The 15,099-nt window shown below is 42.1% G+C and overlaps 2 protein-coding genes across 2 annotated transcripts; both read right to left on the minus strand.

Annotated features, from left to right (window-relative positions):
• Window positions 1-3,668: 3,668 nt before the first annotated feature.
• LOC105928351 (multicilin) lies at window positions 3,669-7,198 on the minus strand. The gene is made up of 7 exons (XM_021318097.2): window positions 6,763-7,198; window positions 6,615-6,687; window positions 6,456-6,535; window positions 5,992-6,052; window positions 5,673-5,881; window positions 4,537-4,647; window positions 3,669-4,385 (listed from the first exon to the last, which is right to left on the minus strand). Exons 1-7 carry the CDS (start codon window positions 6,850-6,852, stop codon window positions 3,951-3,953), a joined length of 1,059 nt encoding a protein of 352 aa, XP_021173772.2. The 5' UTR covers window positions 6,853-7,198; the 3' UTR covers window positions 3,669-3,950.
• Window positions 7,199-8,881: 1,683 nt separating this feature from the next.
• Window positions 8,882-11,492, minus strand: LOC105928372 (cyclin-O). The gene is given in 4 exon segments (XM_012865607.3): window positions 8,882-9,794; window positions 9,877-10,062; window positions 11,002-11,244; window positions 11,247-11,492. Coding segments are annotated over 4 exon segments (1,218 nt in total). The 5' UTR covers window positions 11,421-11,492; the 3' UTR covers window positions 8,882-9,179.
• Window positions 11,493-15,099: the final 3,607 nt, after the last annotated feature.

Here is a 15,099-nt window from a genome sequence, read left to right on the forward strand (position 1 = left end):
TGTGAGATCAATAAAGTTAAACTATTATTAAATACAAAATATGTAATACCTTAGGTGTTTAAATAGATTCGTTTCTTATTTAGGTTAAATAAACCTGAACATTGTACAAATATCATGTTATAATAGTTAAATAGTTGCACTTTTTTTATTGATTTCGTTATATGTGCACTTTAGACACAGCGAAAATATGGGATATCTTCACTAATTAAATGACTAATTTTAGCTGCATTTTTCCCATTAGGATGGGAGCAATTAATATCACCTTGCAGAAAATTCAGGAAGTAATCCTGCCTAGTTGAAATAAAGCATCTACACTGCCATCGTTCAGTCTGTCCCATGTTCGTACATTACTGTGTGATTTGGCTCATTCACAAAACCGGACAGGTCCAGCTTACAACGAACAATTTGCCCTGAAGCGAGGATCATCAGGGCTGATCGCTCCATCCGAGGCTTAATGGCAATTAACATCTCTGCAGACCCCCACACATTGGGCATAAAATATTTAGACATTTAACTTCAGATAGACGCCGCAGATATTTACTAAAACAAGCCGCCACAGACAGTTTCTTTCCTGCAGGGATTCCATCTGATGTACCCATGCATGCATCCACTGATTCCACCTTGCCTTCTTTAAAAACAATACAAAATAAAAACAAGTAAAATAACTGTATACAAGCATATTTAACAAATACTTTTTATCCTTATTTTACCTTTATTCTATTTTTAAATGTCTTTATTGAAAGCAAAGTGCTGATGACATGGTGAAATTCTCTACTTGTGTGAACAAACTTGGCGACTAAAGCTGAGTCTGACTCTGCCGCCTGTATGACATCTGTCAGAAACAATAACTGTGTTCTGTGGCCGCGCGGTACGAGCCGCGGTTCTGGCGCTAAACTCGCTGAACGGCGCGAGCGCGGCGCACGTTCTGGCCACCTGCCACCTCCATATGGGCCCTCAAACACCGCGCGGCGCGAGCTCGGCCCTTTAAGTGCGCGACAGGTGCGCGCGGAGGCAGTCTGCGACAAACCTCTGCTTTTTGACTCAGCCACCGAAAACTGCAATAAAAGATAAAAAAAAACGTATCTGTCGTTAGAACGTTGTCATTGCTTAATCCAAATCAGAATGACGTAATATTTTAATCATCTATTCTTTCCACTGATTAGATTAAATCGCACCCTATTATGTTATTGTTTATCTACTTTTCATCCTATATCATCTTTCCTATCACCCTAGTTTGTTTAAACCCCTGATAAACTCATGGTGCCTCTGTAGCTTTCTTTTCTTCCTTCAATTTGTTGCCATCTTAATTGGTTAAATTTGTGCCCATTTCATCTTTTACCTTTACATTTTTATTGTAATAATGGTTTTACAATTATTGTGTTTCACTTTTAACTTCAGCCGTATTGAGACAGGATAACAGTTTTCAGAGGTCTGCAACCTGCAGTTCCAGAGACACAAGCTGCTCTTTGGCTCTGTAGCTCACTTAATATATCAAATGGTTACATTTTGCTCAGTTTTTCCTGGTTTAATTCTTTTTTCAGTGCCCCCATGGAAAAACCCTAGCCCCCCTGGTAAATTTGGTCTAGAACCGCCATTGGTCGATTTATTCAAGTAATTCAATGTAAAAGTATATTCATCACACACAGCCGATATACTGTATTTTAAACAATTTCTTAAATTAGACAGACACATGTGACACAAAACACATCTGTCACATCCTTGGTGTTAAGCCCTGAACCAAACACAATGTCAGAAGCGTCTTACCTGGGCCAAGGAAAAAAAGGACTGGACTGTTGCTTCAAGTTCTCTTTTCAGCTTAATTGAGATGCTTATTTCATTTTCCAGCATGACCTGCCTGCCAAATCTACCAACACCAGCTTTAACTGTGTTTCAATGGCTGACTACCTTGCCTGAATCAAACCCATTTAAGGAACCCGTGGAGTATCTTGAGGAAGATGAAAAACACCAGATTGAACAATGCGGATGAGTCAAGGAAGCCCAGGTTGTGTCCAGGTCTTTACCCCCTCATCAGTACCATTGGTGCACATCTAGCTGTCCACTGTATAGATAAAATTATTCAATTGCTTGTTAACACAAATATGAAGTTATGAATGGCATCACTGCAACAGATTTAGGCACCTAGATGTGGTGAAGATGACTTGCTGAATTACACACAGAGCATCAGAATGGAAAAGAAAGATGATTTAAGTTACTGTGAAGGTAAAATACGTTTAAGTGGAAGGCAGGATATTTTCTTGGCACTCTTTGGCACATTTAATGCTTGGTGCTCTTCATTAAAGCTGGGGTCGGTGGTTTTTCCAGAAGTTTCCCCTAGTCCATTTTTGAATAACTGCGCAGGGCAAGACAGGCTTACTTCGCTCTTCCACTCTTCAGGGGGATTGTGTTCTACTGAGTCCTTCCTCTTCTTCTCATAAACATGATCGTGGTTCACTTCATGTGACTCTCATCCAAAGTCTACGGTCAGAGCAGTGGAGCTACAATGGATGACTAACCACTAACCTTGCCGCTAAGTTAACCGAATACATAAACACTAGAAGTGTGCATGCAAAGCCAGCAAGCGGAAACTTTCAAGGAATGAGAACAGACACTGGAGTTACGTGAGTGCATTAGAATGATTGGCATGTGGGAGAACCAATAGATAAGGCGATACCCCCGGAACTTGAGGGAATGAAAGCAGGAACAAAACTTTTTAAAATCCATCCCCTTCGGACCGAGGGGCATGGATTGGTTAGTTTTTACAGGCACACAGCTCTCAAAGAAAATAATATTTTTAACCTCTTATTTGTGAATACATACATACATACATACATACATACATACATACATTATTTAAGGACCATTTTACCAAGTATTAAACAGGACTACCAACCATAGCTTTACCATAGCATTTGAGAAACTGCATTTAAAACCTGGAGTTTTTAATGTTCCTGGTCTCACCTACAATTTTAATAACAGTTATTTCATTTTTAAAATGGTACAATTAACCATTCAAAATGTAATCATCGTTATCATTAAAACCAATAATCATTTCCTTCTAATTAAATGTTCCTGAGTTTTATGAATAAAAAAATCTGGCTCATGGAAAAAGTTTTGGGACCTCTGCTTGCACATTAAAACTGGCAACAGGCTGAGGTGAAGGTCTTATCGATCATGTAAACTCTGCAAACAAAAAAGAAACATTTTTCTTATCCTGTACTGTAAATTCACTGCAAGGTATCCTGTAGAGTTACTGCAATCTTTCTGAGCTGTATGAAAAAACGAAATTTCGTTCTGTATGCACTCTGTGCTACAAAATGACAATAAAGAAAGTCTAAGTCTAAGTCTAAGTCTAAAAGCTGTTTACATTTTTTGAACAAGGATATAAACAAGGATGTTGGCTGTGAAGAACCAGACCTTTTCTCAAACTATATGGTCTCTCAGACTCAGACAAAAGAGAAGGAAGCCTCTGCTTCTCAGAGCAGGTCATTAGGTTACATTTGTTTCTCTAATTAGGAAGAGTTCACCATGATAACAGTTCAACTGCCTAAACACGTCTCGCTTTTCCACACATGTACATATTTGCTGAAGTAACAAAAAATCCAAGTTTGGTCATCAGTTGAAGCAAAACCTTTTTATTTCCAGGCTTGTAAAAACATATATTATCCAAGTAAAAAAAAAAATGCAATGAAATACAAAATTAGACAGACTTTGAGGAGTGTCAACAAAAACAGAAATGTAAACAGCAGAGAGGGCAGTCTTATTTCCTTAAAGCGCCACTTTTGACTGATTATCTCACAAGCTACCTGAGGAAGAGATCATTTAATCATTTACAGATATCACTATAGATAAGGAGTTAAGCATTAACAGCTGCTGCCCACCCACACCTTTCTCCATTCTCTTTCAGATTTATGGCACCTTCAGTACAAGAACCCCTGCGTCGGTCTCTAATTTCAGCTGTGGTTGGGAACCCAGCGGAAGCGGTACCCCCCCTGCAGGGTCCTTGACGTAAACGCGTGCCCGTGAGGAAACACCTGAGTCCGAATGGTGCAGTGTTCTCTGACGGAGGTTCTGAAATATGCAGCATCTTCTCCAGGCTCTGGTGCATCAACTTTCGCCGTGCTGATGTCGGGCGTGCACATCTGGAAGCTGGAGAATGTACCATACATGCGTACCGTCTCTGACTCCTGGCGCGCTCCTGCAGCGCTGCTGAGCAGGACAGCGTTGCAGCGCGTGCTGACGTCCCTCAGCATGTCCTCCACTGAGTCCGAGGACTCTGTTTCATAGCCTTCGTCCAGGCGCTGCCTCTTGCAGGGACTCAGAGAAGTGTTTTCACTGCGCGGCACAGCCAGTTCTCCTACATTCGACTCTTTGTCTGTCATCAGTCTCTGAAAGAAGCAAAACAATCACAAGTTCAGATGTTTATATCAGACGTTTTTTTTCTTAAGAAATACACTTCCTGGATCCCTGCTTCTTGAAACGGTTCCTGCAGTGGAAACACTCCTTATGAAATGGGTTTTGAGCTTGTCTCACACTCACTTCGAGAACTGAGGCGAGGTGCTTTGCTCGACTAGCCAGCTGCTTGAGGTGCAGGTTTCTTTCCTCGAGAGAGTCCAGTTCTTGTTGTTGCCTGTAAAGAGTCTCCTGGAGCTGCAGACAAATATTGCAAGATCATTTTGGTTATGTTATTTATTGCTGTGAAATCACCAACATGCATTAGACCCCTTGTGTTTGAATTTCTGTATAGCAGTCTGAAATGTGGTCCCGATGCCACACCTCTTAAATTGCTTGAGTTGTGAGACTGCAGCCGCTGCTTCTTTAACTGATCCGTTTCTGCTTTGTACTCTTGTGCATTGTTGATGAATTGAAGACTTTTACTTTACACAGCATTCCAAATAAACTTTATAAAACGCTCAATATGTGTTCTTTCTGAAGCACCTTTATAGCTATGTAAACATCAGCCAGAAGGTCCTGGGTTTGAGTCCCAATTTATGGGCTTTGTATGTGGGGTTTGCATGATCTGTCCCTGTGCATGCATGGGTTCTCTCCGGGTATAGTTTCCGCTTCATCCCCCTGTCTAAAAATCGGTATGTGAGATTAATTGGTGTCTCTAAATCGCCATTAAAAGAGAGTGTGTCCCAGTAACGGACTGGTGATCTGCCTGGTCTGGTCAGTATGCAACCAAATAACTGTAGGAAAATGATGTAAAACAATGGATGGATGGTAAATAAACCCAGAAGGAAGTGATTTTACATAGTGTCTGGGCTAGTAAGGGGTTCAAAGGGAACTGAGTTCCCAAATTCATTTCTATACAGTCTTTATATGCATGTTTTATCCAGAAGAACAAGGCTTGGCAACAGCTGATTTGAATCCCCTGGTCATGCAACTTTTTGTTCATAGATTCAAATTAAAACAGATTCATACTTAGGCATGAATGTAAAGGTATTTAGGCTTCTTTTTCCACAGGCAAATTTAATTTGGCCCCCAAAGTACCTCTAAATAAACCTTGCCTCTTTCAAATTACCAATCTATAGATTGTTGAGATATTTACTTAGCGTGTTGCCCTACTGATGAATACAGTGAGTACACATTCTGCTTAACTGTGTACATCTCAGAAAGTTACGTAAAAGAAAATCACGTCTCCTTTGATATAAATAATTAAAATTGGGTGTTACCTCTTTGTTGGTGGCCAAGGAGTCTCCCAGCGCCCACCTCTGGCACTCTGCAGCTCCCCTCCATGAAACTCCATCCTGGGCTGTGTCTGTGGAGGAGTGGACCATGCTGTCCTCCGGAGAGAAATCCCTCTGGGGAGTGAGGGGGGGTATAACACATCCCTGAAAGGGGACGAGTTCAGACAGACAGCTTTCTCCTGTGGCAGTGGAATCTGAGAGAGGAGACAGATCACCAAGGAAGCAATGAATAGAAGTTCTTAGGAGGAAGGATGGTTGAAGTTGAAGTTGAATTCATCCCACTGTCAGGACTTAGTTCCCTCACCTGCAATGAATTCCATCGCATAATCTCCATAGTGCTGCTCATCCGGATCAGACTCATTCCCCTGTGAGCAAATACAGCTGAGCATTAATGTGTTTTTGGTAAAACTAAATCAACAAAGACACTACAGCGGCTGTACCTGAAAATCCCACCAAGCCAAAACAGAGCCCCCAGAGTGAATCTCGCTGGTCATGTCAGATGTGTGATGGGCAGAGGGGAAGTGTGTGGAAAAGACTTTAGGTGAGGTGCTAGTGTTTAGTAGCCTCTCTGTCATGAGTAAACAATACCACTTGTGCAGGATTCCAGCCTATGTGTGAATTATTAACAGAGGGGGTTCAGACCGGCATCCCCATTAAATCTCTTGTATCGCTCTTGAATCAATTGCAAAGCTGAACCAAGAGTCAGCAAGTGTTAAAACCATCTTAAAATGAGGTTAATTTATTGTCCAAAATGGATTTTCTTCTCACCTGAAAGTCAAATGAGGCGCTCTCTCGTCTCACTGCTGAGGCACAGTTCCTTAAATCATCCCATTCAATTGTTGCAAAATCTGCAAGATAACAACGGTGTGAAAATGCTTGAAAATGTTATTTGGTGCTCGGTCATCATATGAAAGATGAGTGGATTACCTTGGTCAGGAATGCAGGGTAATTCAACATAAACACTGACAGGACTGCTGCTTCTCGGCACTGGGAATTTATCCTGCAGGAATAGCGCCTGTTATCACGGTTTTCATTCATTTTTGCACAATTTTCTGAAGAGAGACACTCTGCTTACAGTCACTCTCCTCCCCGGCTGTCCCAGGCTGTTGGGCCAAGCAGCAGCGAATGCGTTGCTGTTCTTTTGCGTCTCCATGATCAACTCCATCCGTCAGAAGCTGACAGGGACATGATTTAAAAGTGTAGCTGATATAGTCGACTTTCTCCCGGTTTGTGTCTCTCTGTGCCGCGGTTTCCCACTCCTGGCCCAATCAAAACCGCCCGTTTGGTCTCCAGGGAGTGTCGGCGTCCTCGGAGATGAAATTAGCTCAGTACGGGGTTTTTTTTCTTGTATAAAATTAGAAAAAGGTGCCGCGCAGAACGGCGCCATCGCAGCGCCAGCAGGTGCGCACCGTCCCTCCGTCTTCATCCCCAAGCTGTCAGATCTTACTGCAGTTGCATTACATATCTGGAAATACACTCAACGTTTGCAGTAGCCCTCGATGCAGATGATCGAGATTGTTTAGTAGCACTTTATGCTGAACAAAATTTATTTTCTCTTGATGGGTTTTTTCGTGCGTAATTTCGCGTACGATATCCTCAATTCACGCCCCTCGAGCACGTTACGCATGAAAAGCGAAGTGGAAAAGGGAGAAAAAAAAGGCACTAAGAGCAGACAGCTCAGCAAACACTTGTGACAAATGTCCCAATTAGTAAACAAACAGAGGGATGTCAATTGGTGCTTACAGCGCTGAATGCACCTGTGTGGCCGAGCTGCCACGCGTAATGGATTATCAGATAAAGCCGCGAAATTGCCTGGGCTGTGTTGGCACAGTTTGTCTCCAAATACTGCAGCTAACAAAAACGGCGACCTTCGGGCAACAATAGCCGCAGGAATCACTACTTTTAGAAAAGTATTTATCCTCGGTGTTGTTCACTCCAGCTAAAGGCCAGGCGTTTATTGCGTGGCCCTGTCTTGAGTGGCTTCTTGTGTTAGTCTTGCTGTCACTCGGAATCTGGTTAAAAGGGATTATCAGGGTTCTTTTCACTGGTTTTCTTTTTCTGTCAGCAGTTTTGTGAGATATGCCTACTTTGCATGATTCCTTGCACACACACCACGAAATCTGAATATCTATAAAAACTGAGGGGTAAGGTACCCCACCTTACCCCTCAGTTTTTATAGATATCCCAGTGGAATACCGCTAGGATGGAAAGTTCCTGCCCCACTTAACCATGTTCACTGGCTTTCAGGCGCAATCTCTCGGTTTGATTTTCTGCTTTTTTTTGTCAGTGCAGGATCATCCAGCCGGAAGTAACGTCTCAACTGTTTTAGAACTAAGTGACACGCTGCAGGTTATTCGTGTAAAATCCCCTGGGGAATTATGCATAATTACATTAGCCTTTTTAAATGTCACGTCCACAAACTTTAATGTGTTTGATTGAGATTTTATGTGATGAGCCAACACAAAGTTTGGCAAAAGTATTAACAAGGTTTTCACATTTTTATGTGTAAAACTTCTAAAATGTGTGTAGTACATGTGTTCAGCAGCCCAGAGTCAATACTCTTGTCGAACCACCTTTCATTACAGCTGCAGATGCAAGTCTTTTGCTTTATAACGGTTTTGCACAGACTTTTTTCTCTCCCCATTCTTCTTTGGAAAATATCCCAAGCTTTGTCGGGTTGGATGGAGTTATTCTGTCTTGCTTTAGGAAGTCTTGCTAAAGCTTCTCTGCTTAATTTGAGTCTGGACTTTGATTAGGCCGTTCTAACACATCAGTAGGCTTTCATTTAAAAATCATTCTGTTGTATTGCTGGCCGGATGGGTTGTCCTGCCAGAAGGGCAACATAATTTTTTTATGCAGTTTTTATAACATCTGGCTTCCTACAATCTCTGATCGGGTTTCTTGTTTCTGCTTAATAAAATTATTTCTTTGGGATGGCCGTTTTCCTCCACAGGTAGCCTTTTACTAGTGGGCCAAGTGCAAATTTGGGTCTCATCTGTCCAGAGATCAGATCAAATTCAAACATTTACTGTACGTTGCTTGTGACGTTTAAATAGGGACTTCCTCGGGTTTTATTTCAACAATTGCTTTCGTCCTGCCACTCCCGTGTAAAAGTTTGACTGCATGAGTACAGGATCAATGACGGCATACTCAGCAAATGAGCTGTGGATCGCTGTATCAAAATAAAAGCAGAGTTTTTCTTCATACAGTTTATTACTTAAAGCAATCAATAAATAACATGGTTTCAAATCATTCATTAAAGAGGTTACAAAATGGTTTTATTCACACAATATAGTAGTAACACAAATAAATAAAAATATAACACCAAGTAAACCTTTCGTGGTTGCAAACATTTGACTGTTCATGAGGTATTTATACAGTGCAAGTCTATGAAACATTAGCGTTAAACAAATCCCAATAATCTAAAATAAAGGTCTGTAATTTGTCTTTTTTTTTTTTTTTTTTTAAGAAAGCTTCTAAAAAGGTGATGTTTTACATCACTGACATCATCTTCAAGGTCTCCTGATTGAGAGACACCAACAGCTTTAGGTTGTCTTTACACTCCTGCACCAGATTGTAGTCCTGGCCTGGAGACGCCTCCGCCGTCAAACACTCCCCAGGGTTAAAAGCAGGGTTTTCATAAGACTGCATACAGACTGTCTGCGTACAGAGATCTTCCCTGAACTGGTCCCACTGGTCCTCTGCCAGCTCTGCGGCCGCCCGCTCTGCAAAATGGTGTTCGGCTTTCAGTAATTCACCGGCAAGTCTCAGGGCACAGCGAGCGGTCAGAGACGGCGGGTATTTATTGAAAGCGTAGTCTGCCAGGGTCAACTCGCACACTTTTTGTGCAAGCTCGCTGCACTCTCTGATCTTTCCTATCTCTGAACTCACTCCGGAAAACCTATCGCTGCCGCTGCTCTCGGTCACAAGCCGGGCGGCCTCGACGAGGTTGCTGAAATAGTCCAGGAAGAAGGCCAGGGTGGGCGCGGCGAGGCGGAAGTTGAGACGGAGGAGGACGAGACATTCCAGGTTGCAGATCTGCTCCTTGGTGAAAGCGTCGCAGCACAGGGACAAGAGATAGCTGACCGACGGAGAGCGCACCTCCACCTGCGGGGAGATAACAGAGATGGGAAAATCTGCGAGAAGGCAGAGGGATCTATGACTCTGAAAGCTGTCACTGAAGGCAGACCTGTTTACTGGCTAGGAGAAGTGCAGTGACGCCCAGGAGCTGGAAGCAGTCTGCGGCCACCGGGGTGGATGCCAGGAATCTGTCCATGATGTTCACAGTCAGGCAGCAGCACTCAAAGGACAGGCGGAAGTGTTTATGGACAGGGATGAGCCAGCTGACCAGCTTACAGCGCGCGTCTGCAGTCAGCTGCAAGCAGAACGAGACAAAAATCAATCATCATCAGAGAACAGACCTAAAACATACATTGCCCTACAGTTTACTTGTTTGCAATTTTTTTACACTTAAATGTTTTGGATCAAACATATTTTAAAGTAAATACATAATGCGGTTTTCAGAGGAAGATTTCAGTGACTAACAGAAAGAGTCATCCTAACCCATTCGCAGAGAGCAAAGTTTTTGATTGCATCAATTATTCTAAATCATTCAGGTCCTGAAGGAGCAACAGAGCCCCAGAGCATCACACTTTCTAAAGCCCTGTTTGACTGCATGGATGACTGTGTTTCCCCCAGATGTAACAGGATGCACTCCTTTCAATAGGAAAGGTTCACTGCTCCTCTATATTTTCTCTTTTAGCTGACAATAGGTCTCACGGTAGTCTGTTGCAGTTCAAAAACTCTAAAAATAGTTTTTTTCTTCTTTTTTTGAAGAATGATAGATATAAAAAAAATATTTCTTTAGTTTGGGGCATGTGTCATTCCCTTTTGAGTTCTTATCCTACTTCATCATGTCAAACAGGTTTTGTAAACATTGTTGGCACTAACAAGGGTGTCACTAGTTTAAATTAAAAAGACAAAATATAAGAAATCTGTACAAGGGAAATACTTTTTCACAGCACAGCTATCCCCAAAAGATTTTCTTCCAATTCTATATATTTAATTTTTGTTCTTTTTAAACTCTCTGTTTTTACAGCAGTACACATTATTCATGAATTGTGGGTATATGTTTTAAGAAAAGCAGTTGACTAAAACCAATATATGATGCAAAATATAGGGAGATAAAAAATGTCCTATTGCACATCGCGTATTATTGCATATGTGCAAACGAGTCAAAAAAAGCCAGCTATGCTGTAGATCAGCCAGTTATTCATCAGCCTACTGTCAATGGGCCATATTTGCTGTAGCCTACTTGTGGTTGACGCGCCAGGCTTTGGCAGGGATGAAACTGCGCCTCTTTCTCCCTCTGGATCCTGAAACCGACGTCTCCGTACTGAAGGTACCAGTTGGACAGCTGTCCATCAGCGCAGTCTGGTTCCTTCGAGCCTAGGCGGGGCGCATTTGTTCGAGGACGGGGCGGAACGGGAGAGGAAAGCAGATCGTCCTCGAATCCAGAGTCGCCCAGTTTGGACATGAGTCTCTGATTTCTGTGATTTCTTCGGTCTGCTGCTGAGGCGGCGTGAGTCTTCCTCCACAAACTGCTTCGCAAACAGATTCGTCCGGCCCAAATGTCACCATGTCTACCTGGCCGTCGGTCTTGGGAGTGTTTGCGCATAAACTTCTCGCTGTGTTGGATGCGCAACGGTGAGTGGTGCCGCACGCTGACGTCATTTTCCCGGGGTATGCCCCGCTCTGGCGACGCGGCTTTCTTTCGTTGCTCTGGCAACCGGAACCAAGTGCCACCGTCCCGTCTTAGGCTTTAATTACCAGCTGTTGGTTTTATGCTTACTGAACAGACAAAATAAAAGTATTAAAAAGGATTTCCCAAGAGTTAGACCTGTCTATTTAGTATAGTGACGGCTGCACGGTCAAAAAAAAAAAAAATCCTTTGAAAATGTGAAATTACTACAAATGGCCCCAGGAAGGAATTTGTGCGGCCCCTGACTGATAATTGACCCGAAACAATGTCAATTTGCCTCTCTTTAAACAAGGCAACATATCTATTTTATACAGTGGGTTAAACATGAATTACTGATCCTTTTTCTACAAAAATCTGACTTTACTTTCATCAAAATATTAATAGGCCTACATGTTTATTGTTGGGCATGTAATAGTATTATAATAATAATCACAATGAAACTGCTTTTGCATTTCCATTTTAAAATGTTTCATTTAAAAAGTTTTGTGGCAACCAAATTATCTATTTTTTGCTATGTTGGCCGGCAAACCTTTTGGACACATTGTCCATAGCCAGTTGTAATTTTGTTATATGTGAGACATACACATTATACAAATGTATATACTAATTATCTTTGTGAGTAGGCTACTTCAGTAATATCCTTCCTTTTATATGCCCGACACAAACTTTGAAACTAAAGATTGCCGCAAAATATGTAGATACATTTTTTTTGGAAGAGATCACGAAAACTTTCCATTTTAACAATAAAGAAGATATTTTATCTATCCTCCGGTAGAGTGACCAGATGTCCCCGATTTCCGGGGACAGAGCCTGTTTTGGATGATCTGTCCCCGGCAAAAGCTATCCCCCGAAATGTCCCCGATTTCAGTGCATCATGATGGAGTAAAAAAAGTTTAGCGCAACAACAGGTATTTACCCGGTCCAGCCGCTGTCCCGATGTAGTAGAGCTTTGTCAAACGCACCTTCCCCGCCCCCTGTCAGTGTTGCAGTTTGGCAAAACAAACCAACCCCCAGGCAGACATTCTGACATGTGCTTGACAAAACCTGTGGTATCCCCAGTTTTTCTTAGAGAAATCATATCTGGTCACCTTAAGGAGGACATACACTGGCTGCGTAATGTATGCCGCACGGCTTATGGGCGTGTTTTTAAAAGTGCAAATTTACACCAGACGCTGCAAAGTACACAACTGTGTGATTCTGCGGGGATAAGAACTCTCGTCATGGACAAGTAATTAAAGAAAGACAAATTATCAGTAATATATGAGTAAGGTTAGCAGTATTATCCTATGATCTGATCATCATAAAAGTCTGTGTCTTGACCATATCTGATTAGAAATCGCGTATTAGTTTGTTAGCTTGTTAGTTTGTCACAACTACATCATCCATGGCTCTTTATTTTTGATCACTCTTATTTTGGGATACTTCAGGAAGTGAACTTTGACACAGGATGTTTTCCTGTTTATTCCTTGCCACACAGGAGCATATACGCGTCTAAAATAAGAACTTCAATCTAATTTAGCGATCGCGTAGCATTATGCTTCTGGTGTACATTTACAGACTGATTAAAACGAAAAGCTAACCTAAGCGTACGGCGCGCCTATGCTGCTTTGCAACGCATCCGGTGTGTTTCCTCCTTATCACCGCTCTCTCCTGAGAGGGAGAGCTATTGGTCTCTGCTGGGAGGTTAGAGTATTTCGACTACCCTGCCCTGTTTGTAACATAAGGCCAAAATAATAAGCTTAACTTTTATATTGAATTATCTTAATTAGTTTATTGTCAAACAGGCTGAACTTAAATAGCCTCTTTGCAAATCATACTGACCACTCAAAGCACTGTACACTAGAGCCACATTCACCCAATCGCTCTCAGTAACACGCACACATTCATACACCAATACACAGCTCAGTAGGCAACTTGGGGTTGAGTGTCTTACCCAGGGCCACATCAACATGTGACAAGGGGGAGCTGGAATCAAACCCACAACCTTCCAATTGCAAGACAACTACTCAACCCATCAAGACACTGTAGCTAGCGTGTACTCTGGGCGCGGGCTGCCTTACATCAATGCACTTCTAGTTACGACATTACAGTCAGGCAGTCTTGTTGACAGCTCAGGGGTCCGATCAGGTAGTAACACAGTATACCATAATGCTCCGAATATCCATTGAGCTGATCGGCTTCGTTGCTAACCAAAGTCGTACTTACACATTTTAACACATTTTTGAGCGTATTGTACCACATGTAATCGGCCAAGAGAAAATTAAAAAAATTTAAAGTGCTCCTTATAGTCCGAACAATACGATGTGTCTATCATGATTTGCCTGTTTAATTTAATGCAATGTAATTTTACTTTTGCCAGAATTTTTTTTTTTTGTCTTTCATCATTTTCCTATTTTATTTCACTCTTACCATCTTTCAGGAACAAGGGAGGTGTGCAGAGTTGTGGCAGCTACAGAGGGATAAAGTAGATGAGTCATCAAATAAAGTGGAACCTAGACTGAGGTCAGACTCAGAAGTGAACATCTGTGAGCAGCATTAGGGTTTCATGCCAAGAAAAAGATACAGTTTTTGCTTTGAGGATGTTGATAGAGAAGTACAGAGAAGATCAGAGGGAGCTGCATTATGGTTTTGTAGATTTTTAAGACTAATGTTAAAACTTTCCTTTTTGACAAAGCTTATAGTTAGAGTGGCTCATACCCTGAGCTATCTCTATAGTTGTGCTGTGATAGGCCTAGGCTGCTGGAGGACATCAGGGTCTAATTTTCTCACTCTACTGATTTCCACTGTTCTTCAGTCTACTGTTCTCCAGTTTTGCATTGTATTACATTGAAATGACTGTCGTCATTTCAGCTTTTAACTTTTTGCTCTCTCTCTTTTTCTTCATAGTAGGTACACCTGGTCTGGCGTTCTGTTAACTGTGACATCATCCAGAGAAGACGGCTCACCCGCTACTACCATCTAATGTAGAACAGATTACTAGATCAATGTGTGCTTCTGTGCTTTTTTTTCCTCTTGTTGTGTCTCTGTTCTGTCTTCTGTAACCCCAGTCGGTCGAGGCAGATGACCGTTCATACTGAGCCCGGTTCTGCCGGAGGTTTTTCCTTCCCGTTAATGGGTGGTTTTTCTTCCCACTGTCGCTTCATGCTTGCTCGGTATGAGGGATTGCAGCAAAGCCATGTACAATGCAGATGACTCTTCCTGTGGCTCTACGGTTCCCCAGGAGTGAATGCTGCTTGTCGGGACTTTGATGCAATCAACTGGTTTCCTTATATAGGACATTTTTGACCAATCTGTATAATCTGACCCAATCTGTATAATATGATTGAACTTGACTTTGTAAAGTGCCTTGAGATGACATGTTTCATGATTTGGCGCTATATAAATAAAATTGAATTGAATTGAATTGAATAGAGAAGGTATATAACAGCGTGCCGAGGGAGGAGCTGTGAAATTGTGCGAGGGAATATGGGGAAGCAGAAAAGTATGTTAGAGTGGTGCGGGAAATGCATGAGAGTTGTAAGACAGTGGTGAGGTGTGCTGTAGCTGTGACAGAGGGGTTTAAGGTCGAAGTGGGACTACATCCGTGGTCCGCTATGAAGATCTTCTTGTTTGTTGTGGTGATGGACATGTTGATAGATCAAGTTAGACAGG

The sequence above is a fragment of the Fundulus heteroclitus genome, chromosome 12 (assembly GCF_011125445.2).
Source record: "Fundulus heteroclitus isolate FHET01 chromosome 12, MU-UCD_Fhet_4.1, whole genome shotgun sequence".
Lineage (NCBI taxonomy): Eukaryota > Metazoa > Chordata > Actinopteri > Cyprinodontiformes > Fundulidae > Fundulus > Fundulus heteroclitus.

Coding starts and splice junctions, on each gene's coding strand:
- LOC105928351 (XM_021318097.2), bottom strand. CDS start 6,852: ATGGAGTTGATCATGGAGACGCAAAAGAACAGCAACGCATTCGCTGCT. Junction 6,053..6,455: donor GCGCCTCATTTGACTTTCAG/GTGAGAAGAAAA, acceptor ATTTGCTCACAG/GGGAATGAGTCTGATCCGGA. Junction 5,882..5,991: donor TGCGATGGAATTCATTGCAG/GTGAGGGAACTA, acceptor CTCCTCTCTCAG/ATTCCACTGCCACAGGAGAA.